The 9,106-nt window shown below is 48.3% G+C and overlaps 1 protein-coding gene across 7 annotated transcripts in view; it reads left to right on the top strand.

Annotated features, from left to right (window-relative positions):
- Positions 1-7,315, top strand: part of ctbp2l (C-terminal binding protein 2, like) — a 26,077-nt gene extending 18,762 nt beyond the window's left edge. For 5 of the 7 annotated variants that reach the window (XM_019865773.1, XM_019865774.1, XM_019865775.1 and 2 more), the window contains 8 exons: positions 2,874-3,028; positions 4,053-4,197; positions 4,399-4,605; positions 4,814-5,028; positions 5,769-5,899; positions 5,997-6,124; positions 6,200-6,317; positions 6,941-7,315. In XM_019865773.1, coding sequence (XP_019721332.1) covers positions 2,874-3,028; positions 4,053-4,197; positions 4,399-4,605; positions 4,814-5,028; positions 5,769-5,899; positions 5,997-6,124; positions 6,200-6,317; positions 6,941-7,121 — 1,280 coding nt within the window. In that variant the 3' untranslated portion in view covers positions 7,122-7,315. Of the gene's footprint in view, positions 1-2,873; positions 3,029-4,052; positions 4,198-4,398; positions 4,606-4,813; positions 5,029-5,768; positions 5,900-5,996; positions 6,125-6,199; positions 6,318-6,574; positions 6,674-6,940 lie in introns of all 7 variants that reach the window. The other 2 variants (XM_019865772.1, XM_019865771.1) reach the window with 2 other exon arrangements.
- Positions 7,316-9,106: the final 1,791 nt, after the last annotated feature.

Consider the following 9,106-nt stretch of genomic DNA (forward strand, 5'->3'; position numbering starts at 1 on the left):
AGGACGCTTACTCACAAACACAAACTCAAACCTGCGGGGACCTCGTGCTACCACAGGCCGATGGAGGCTTTTCTCCTTGCAAATGAGTCATTTGCCAGACTGGTGCTACAAACTGTGGCAGAATAAAGGCGGACACACCACCTTACCTTCGTGCGCGCATGTTTGTGAGAGAGACTCCGTGCGCTCACATATTTTGCCAATATCCAAGAATGTGTGTCTTGTGTTTTGTCCACTGTTGTTAAAGCACCGTGTCAAGGCCACTCGTTCGGTGTGAGAAAACGAGCGTAAAAATGCAAAACACAAGTCTGCGAGGGCTTGGCGACCAAAAAAAAAAAAAAAAAAATCTCTGGATGTTCCCGTAAGCAATAAGCAAATAATAAGCATATGACAATGACATCAATCAAAACATGTTTTCATTGTACTTTTCCCATTCTGGCAGTTGGCTTTTATTTGCCCTGATACCAATCAGACTTTGAAACAGTTTTTTTTCCCCCCGTGGGAATTTACTTGCATCAACTTCTATAGAAATCATTGGAATGTCAAAATATTTTTTCTTCCTGGGATAAGAAACACTCACAGTCACACAGACTACAGCGTACAACATGAGAATCTTGTAAATGTTCTTAAAAGTACATCAAATATTAGTGGGTTTGTTTTTTTTTTCTTTGTGTGTAATGAATTTGCTTTGGCAGGGGACTCTGCAAAAAATGGAAGTGGAATCACTTCCATTCTGAATTGTGAAGTGAAGCAAGCGGCTCATGTTTTATCTTCGGATGGTCACTTGCCATCCGCCAACCTCCTCTGAGTTGGTGTTGGCCACCTGCAATCGGCAGCTTGCGGTTGCTAGGCAACCATCAGCGGGGCCGTTGAAGATAATACGATGGAGAGCATGTCTGCTCGTAAATGTGTTTCCCCTCCTGGTTCTTCTCCACCCGCCAAACACCCACCATACCCGCCCTCCTCCTCCTCCTCCTCCTCCCCCCCTCGCAGCGGTAAGAAAAGGCTGGCCACATAATGGAAACTCTGGCCTCATCTGCTGCTGCGTCGGGCTGCCAGACTCATAAGTGTCGCTGGCTCCAACAAGGGCAGCAGCAGCAATCTTCCGACTTAGCTTCCGTGCATGTTTTTCTACAGGAGGAAAGAGTAGCACGGCATTGAGCAAAGTCTCGTCGTCCGTGCTGGTTGGAGTCCCCGAGTAACTTCCGTTGCGACCTTTAACCCCTGCAGCCGTTCGATGCTTGCCGCCCGTGAGTTAGCACGCGGTCGCTGTCACAGTTGTCACGTTTTCATTGCCTTGTTGAGCTGTACGGTAATTAGCATTTCTATCTTGGTGTCACGGTTCATGTGTGTTGCAGTCCCTTTGGCAAGCGCCGCTGCGACAGCTGCCGGTTTCTTCCGAACATGCACGCCTCCCAACACGCACGCGTGGCGGTGAGGCAACAGTTGAGCAACAAGCACCACGGCGACGTTAGGTGGATTCAGTGCACATTTGTTGTCACGCGTTGTGTTGTTTTCTCCCCGGGGTTGTGCATTACACCTGCAGCACTCTGCACAGCCTGCGGTGAACATGTCCGGTGCCCGCCCCCGCGCACTTTTTATTCCTCGGCGCCACGAGAGAGCCTTTGTCACTTCACGGCTGAGAGCTCGCCAGCATGAGTAAAAAAAAAAAGTATTTTTGCTATTTATTGGCTTCTTTCGTGGGGTTCGGCCCCCAGCGGAATCGGAAGCGTGCGGCGACAGCGCACTTGTAAAGTCAACACGGTTCAAGATCCAAAAACGTTATTAGTGAACGCGCAGCAACCAGTCCTGGAGGTTCCGGTTTAATGTGGCTGCTGTCCAGGGGGTGACCGGTGAATGTGTGTCGAGTGACGCCGGGAAGGCACCCACCCGCCGGCCATCTACCGGCTCACCTGCGACCTGCCGTCCAAAATCAAGTCAAAGTACATTTGAAGTGGCAGCCAAGGCCGCTTAAGTGATCACCATGACAACAGGCTGCGATACGACACCTCTTCTTCCGTCATCCTCTTCCTCCTCCGCAATGTCGGACCGCTCGCTTGCCTGCCTGCCTCCTTGCCTGCCTTCCGTGTTCTTCATTTTCTCCTCTTTGTCGCCGATGCGTCTTTTGGGAGCAGTTGGGGCTAACGGGCTGTGTTACCTTTGTTTGTTTTCATGCTCGTTTCACACTATTGTCCCCCCCATCCCCTCGCTGAACAGTGGGTCGACACTTACTGTCCAAATGGTTGAAGTGTAGTGACATTTAATAGAATCAATTACACTAGCAAGTGTCTTTGATCTCGTCAAATATTGAGCTTACAATTACTGTCGTTGGAATTGCTGACATTCAACATAACTGATAAAACTACCAAAAAGGGTTTCCCATCTCGCCAAATAGTGAGCCGACATTAATTGTTGAGAACATTTGACATTTCACAGAATCAATATTATGTATGATCCAGTGTCTTTCAGCTTGTCAAATAATGAGCCTACATTTTTTTTTTTTTTAGGTCAAATTGTTAGACTTTGTGTGCCGGCGCGTGTTCAGGCACATTTGACAGAATCAAAACAACCATCAACTGCCCAGTAGGGACCTTAAAATTATTTTCGAAAACATTTGCATTGGTGTCATTTAATAATTAAAAAATAATAATAATCCAAGTGTTTTAGATGCAGCGAAAGAGTGAGCCTGCACTCTTTATCGTCAAATTATTTGACTTGTCGCGACATTGAACAGAATCAGTACAACCACCAAGTGTCTTTGCTGTTGCCAAACAGTGAGCTCACAATTATTTTCATTGTACGTTCGACCAGAAGGATTCGGGTCAGGACTGCGGCATCAAAGCTGAGCCGTTGCCCTTCCTCTGTCCGTCCTGTAGGTATCCGGCCCCAAATAATGAACGGGCCCATGCACCCGCGCCCGTTGGTGGCGCTGCTGGATGGGCGCGACTGCACCGTGGAGATGCCCATCCTCAAAGACTTGGCCACCGTCGCCTTTTGCGACGCGCAGTCCACGCAGGAGATTCACGAGAAGGTATCACAATGATAAATATTTGCCAGAAGATTGTGGAAGATTACGGCAATGTGATTTTTTTTTTTTAATTGTTTATTCCCCAGAATAAACTCAGAAATCTTTCATCAACGTACATGCAAAGTAAAACGTGACCAGATCATCATTTCATCTGCATTTTTTTGTTTGGCAGGTATCTCCACTGCAATTCCTTTTATGTCACTCTGAAGCGAGTGATATGAGCCCGCGCGTCGAGTAGCGCGCTTGCACTTTAATGTTGCCCTGGAAGCATCGGTGGCGTTGTTTTATTATCGCGCGGAGTGCAGCGGGGGGTGCACTGTAATTACTCTGGCTTGTGGAGAGGAGGCTCTTTTTATTTGCTGCAAAAGCAACACACGGCCCCCCCTTAGACGGGTAGGTGCTATCTGTTGCTGCATCTTGCAGATGGCAGTATGTGCCCCCCCCCTTCCTCCCTTAATGCGAGTATGATTAAAAAAACACCCCCAAAAAAAGCAAGCCAAGGCAAACATTTGCATGGAGATCAATTCAATCAAAAGACCCGCGGACCTTTGTGTTGTTTTCACGCCGTCTTATCAGGGAAAACACGACGGTAATGTTCACCTCAGCAGTGGGCCGTAATAAGCGCAGATAGCCGGAGGAGGCGCCGGGAAAGATTGAAAATGTCCAATCTTCTTCGCGTGGGCCCGTCGTACATTTCATTACCTTGCACATTTTGACAGGTTGCTGATAAAGAAAATCACCAGAAAGGTTGGTTGAAAAAACCAGCACAAGGTTAGCGCTGTACGATTCCCGTCATTGGGGAGGAGCCAAATGCTACGTTTTCTGCTTCTCTGACTCGCCTTTCACTCTCGAATCAGACTGTGACTGACAGACTTATTTCTTTAGTTTCTAGGTAATTATGTTTTGTTTTTTCAATAAAGTAGGTTTGCGAATTCGGGCGGTGGGTGGGAATTTCCACGCCGAGCAGCGGGTCACCTCGAACCTCCAACACGTGTTCATCAGGCCTCGGGTCTTGTTTGGTGGGCAGGTGCTGAACGAGGCGGTGGGGGCCATGATGTACCACACCATCACCCTGACCAGGGAGGACCTGGAGAAGTTCAAAGCACTGCGCATCATCATCCGCATCGGCAGCGGATACGATAACATCGACATTAAAGCCGCCGGAGAGCTCGGTAGGTATGATGGCGAAGACCATCGCTCGGGCGCCGCCACTGGATCAAAATGGGAAAATATGACCAAGAAGATGCGAGGGTATGAGGAAAAATGTACATGTGAAAAAAAAGTGGGCCCATTTTAGACCAAAACACAAGGAAGATACGTATTTGAAGAAAATGCAGCCCTTTTGGATGCCAAATGCCTCCTTCCCATGGCAGGCATCGCCGTGTGCAACATCCCGTCGGCGGCCGTGGAGGAGACGGCCGACTCCACCCTGTGCCACGTGCTCAACCTGTACCGGCGGAACACGTGGCTCTACCAGGCTCTCCGGGAGGGCACGCGGGTCCAGAGCGTGGAGCAGATCCGGGAGGTGGCGTCCGGCGCCGCGCGCATCCGCGGGGAGACCCTGGGCCTCATCGGATTTGGTGAGCGAGCGCGCAGGTTTGACAAAATGAGACTTACAAAACCTTAGCTCGAGTTTTGAACCTCACTTACAAACACTACTTAGAAAGTCGAACCCGAGGTTTGAAACCCTACTTTGACACCCTAACCCCTCGTCGATGGTAACCGATGACGACCGCCTCCGTTTCACGGCCCCTTCAATGTCTAACAAGCCGGCGTTGTGATCGTCAGGTCGATCGGGGCAGGCGGTGGCGGTGCGCGCCAAGGTGTTCGGCTTCAACGTGCTGTTCTACGACCCGTACCTGCAGGACGGGCTGGAGCGCTCGCTGGGCGTGCAGCGCGTCTACACGCTGCAGGACCTCCTCTACCAGAGTGACTGCGTCTCTCTGCACTGCAACCTCAACGAGCACAACCACCACCTCATCAATGACTTCACCATCAAACAGGTGCACACCCCACAGCAGGGCGCAGTCTTGATATTGCCCAATCGATTTGGAAGTCCCTGCTGCAGCTAAGCGTGTCATAGTGTTGATTTGTAAACATTTGTAACATCGTTGTCTGACAATGTGTTCTCCATTCAGCAATATTTATGAATGAAGGGGGTAGGTGGTGTGGCAGATGGCATTTGTTTAGGGTCGGGGGGGGGTTTCTGAAACATCATCGCTATAAATGACAGCACGTGGCAAAAATCTGTTAGCAACACTTCAATGAAAAAACAAAAAAAGTATCAAAAAGCCAATGTGCTCGGGGTAAAGAAGTACTGCAATGACATGTTTGAAATCGGCATCAAAAATGCATTCAGGGACACGTCAAGCAAGCTGATTCAAATTTGGTGTTGGCCAGTGTGATTTGTATATTGTTGTACTCTTAATAGATTTTATTTGGGGTTTAATCTTTGAAATGTGTCAATTTTTGTACTCATTGTCTTTGCGTTTTACTATTTTGTAAGCCTTTGTTGAACTTTATTGTCTACTATCTTTTTATGTTAGTCCAAATGTTGTAAAAATCCAAACCTTACATGTATATATTTACATCTTTCCCGTATTTTCACAATATTGTCATCTCATGCCACCGATGAACAAACATGGGATAGGAGTGGGCTGACATCTGCTGCCGAGTCGGGAGAACTGCAAGACCCAAGTCCAAACGCTTCTTAAGCGACACTTGTCATTTTGTGTGTGTGCAGATGCGTCAGGGAGCATTTCTGGTGAACACAGCCCGGGGCGGCCTGGTGGACGAAAAAGCCCTGGCCCAGGCCCTGAAGGAGGGCCGGATACGTGGGGCCGCCTTGGACGTCCACGAGACCGAGCCCTTTAGGTCAGTTTTTTGTTTTTTCCTTTTTCAATTCATGAGCAAAAATGCAGATATCCCCCCAGATATGTGACGATATAAAGACAAATTGTGGGCGTTGCAGCTTTGCTCAAGGCCCCCTGAAAGACGCGCCCAACCTGATCTGCACGCCTCACACGGCCTGGTACAGCGAGCAGGCGTCTTTGGAGATGAGGGAGGCCGCCGCCACCGAGATCCGAAGAGCCATCACGGGTAGGTGGCGCGTTTCGTCTGCGTGTGGGTAGGTGGCGGGCAACCCAAAGTCTTGTTTTTGTTGTGGCGCGACAGGCCGCATCCCGGACAGCTTAAGAAACTGCGTCAATAAGGAGTTCTTCGTCACCACGACGCCCTGGGCCGCAATGGACCAACCGGCTGTTCACCCCGAACTCAACGGCGCCGCCTACAGGTGACCCCACCCCCTCCAAACGAACAAACAAAAAAAAAAATCCGACAGCGACTTCACAATTGACGTGTTAGTTTCCGTTACAAGAAAGTTGTCATGACTTCAACGGACGCATCTCCGCAATTTGTGTAAAAAGAAGCAAATGCGGTGGTTATTCATGCGTTTCACACTTGTAAAGAAAACCTCATGACGTTCAAGTGCAACGTTGCACAGTGTGTGTGAGTATGTTGTGGTTGGCGATGTTGTCGTCATGTCCGCAGTGTTGTTGGTGTCGTTCCACGCAGCCACGTCAACCAAACGCTGCCGGCTGCTGCTGCCGGCGTTCCCCAAGACAAAATAAATGCCTAGAGGGGGAGCAGGTAAAAGCACTGCAAATCAACGCTAGAACGCCACCCGTGTGCGTGCGTGCGTGCGTGTGTGTGTGTGCGTCCTTCCAAACCTTTGATATCCGAATTATCTTTGTGGTAAGCTGTCATTTTAGTTCTTATTAGTTTGGTCAAGGATTTGTCTTGTTTTAGTCAGAATTGTCCAAAACTATAGAAAGCCTGACTTTACATGGTCATCTTATTAAAAAATGCCTTACTACACATGGCCGTTTTCTTTGCTCTGCCCTCCGCCTTCCTCAGATACCCGCCAGGCGTGGTGGGCGTGGCTCCGGGCGGCCTCCCCGGGGCATTCGAGGGCATGGTGCCCGGCGGCTTGCCCGGTGCCCACACCCTGCCCTCGGGGACGCACCCCTCGCAGGCCCCGTCGCCCAACCAGCCTTCCAAACACGGCGAGCCCAGAGAGCACCTCACCGAGCAATAGCGGCCAGAAGGGACCACGAGCCCCCACCGCCCCCCCTCCCCCCATCCCTCCTCATCTAACGCCCAACCGGGACCAAGAGACAGTGCCCCCATTCTGACAGGTGCCGGTGGAATTTGTATTTTTATTGTATTGATTTTTGAGGTAGGATTGGCGGGCAACCACGGTGGACTTTGTTTTTGGAACATGCATCAAACTCTTGTAAGAAGAAATCATATCTACTACTCATAAAAAACGGATCTGAAAACCAATTAGTCATTAATAGGCGGACCAAATTGAAAATGGCGCCCTTGATTGTTGATTCATTCCAATGTTATTCCAGTGTGATACGAAAAAGGTGGCGACAAAGTTAATGACTCAGGAATACCCCACCTTTTTTTTTTTTGGGTGTTTTTTTGCAGTTTTGTCTGTGAGTTAAAGAAAAACTGAAAAAACATGTCACCTCTTCAGCGTTTGACAAGTTTGGCAGAGTCTCGTGCGATTGCTGTCAATGAGTTGGATGTTCTTCTCCGCGTGGTCCCGCGTGCTTCGCTTCCTCCCCCCTCCTACTCCAATTTTCGTTGTCCAGACTCATCCTGTACTCTTTGTCAAAAGCCATCGCGGGCAATCACAGCAGTGCGAGGCAGACCCCGAAACCCCAGCAGGTATGCTTTTGTTTTTAGCCCGAGTATTTGCATTTGTTTCTTGTATCAGGTGAACATTTAGCATTCAGTGCAGTTCGAATTAAAAACAACAACAAAAAATGACAATATTCTCAAACACCTTGTTGTGTGGTTTCATTTTAGGCCCACGGGAGTATTTCGTTTTTTCTCCAATTTTTTTTGTCCCTCGCTCGCTTTCATTAATTCTTGTTTCCAAGTGTTTCTCGAGGGTGAGGCCTTTGTCTTTTCCTTAAATATTCATGTTGAATTCGACTCCATAGTTCCAAATATTCACTCGGAAGAAGATGGCAGACAGAAAATGGATGGATCAACACTTGCCCTCACCCAACTTACTGTTGATTCCAAGAGGATCGATCGGAGGTGGTCGCTTAAATGGCTCTCTCGTTTTCAGGACACACGGCATTTCAATGTTTTATTCAGATCCTATTTTTCAAATATGTTCAACATGCAAAAATAAATGTGCAAATACTGAATTTATAAGATGTCATTTGACACACATTTTCTTTTCTTTTAACAGATCCCATCTGAATCCCACTTTTTTGGGGGGGACACCCCAAAATGTATTTGAATATCAGATTTTGATTATCCCCCCCCAACATGGTCTTTTTTTTAATGGTAAATATGAAATTGATATTTTATTTTCTGGTAAATTTCTTTCAGGACACCAGACCAAGTGCTTCAATTCAAGGTTAGTATCTGTTTGTAAATCTGATGCTCAAGCATCGGATTGTAGATGGTGGCTTGAATTCTTGATCATTTATCTGCATATTCGGTCCTTTTATTTATTTTTTACATCAACCTCACATGCGCAATTCCTCCAAAAAATAATTTTTGTTGAAAGACATCCAGCTGCAAGTTGCGCCTTACAGATGCACACAAGGGAGGGGGAGTGGGGAAAAAAAAAAGCAAAGCAGGGATGCAAGTGAATCAAATTTAATGAAATGAATGCACTCTGTCAAAAGAGAAAGCATTTCCTTCTTCTCTCTCCCCGGCCGCCGCCACTTCCGAGCAACTATGTCTCAATGTGAAAATGTCAGTAAACTGCGCCGCCCCCCCACCACCACCCCTCCCTCGCAGAATGCAGCCGTTAAACTGTGCAAAAAAACCAAACCAAAAATAAATAGCTTCATGAATGATCAAACGGGTTGGGGTAGGTGTGGGGGGGCATCCTTGGGTAAACGTCTGTCAGGCAAATTGCAACCCCCCCCCCCCCCAAAAAAAAAGTGGTGCGGTACTGTACTGGTAAATCTATGAGGTGGACAAGTGGATTTCCTCCAGCAGGACATGCGTTTGGAAAGATTTTGGTGAGGTGGGGGGGGGGGGGGG

Source organism: Hippocampus comes, unplaced genomic scaffold (assembly GCF_001891065.2).
Source record: "Hippocampus comes isolate QL1 unplaced genomic scaffold, H_comes_QL1_v1.1 scaffold116, whole genome shotgun sequence".
NCBI classification, from domain to species: Eukaryota; Metazoa; Chordata; class Actinopteri; order Syngnathiformes; family Syngnathidae; genus Hippocampus; species Hippocampus comes.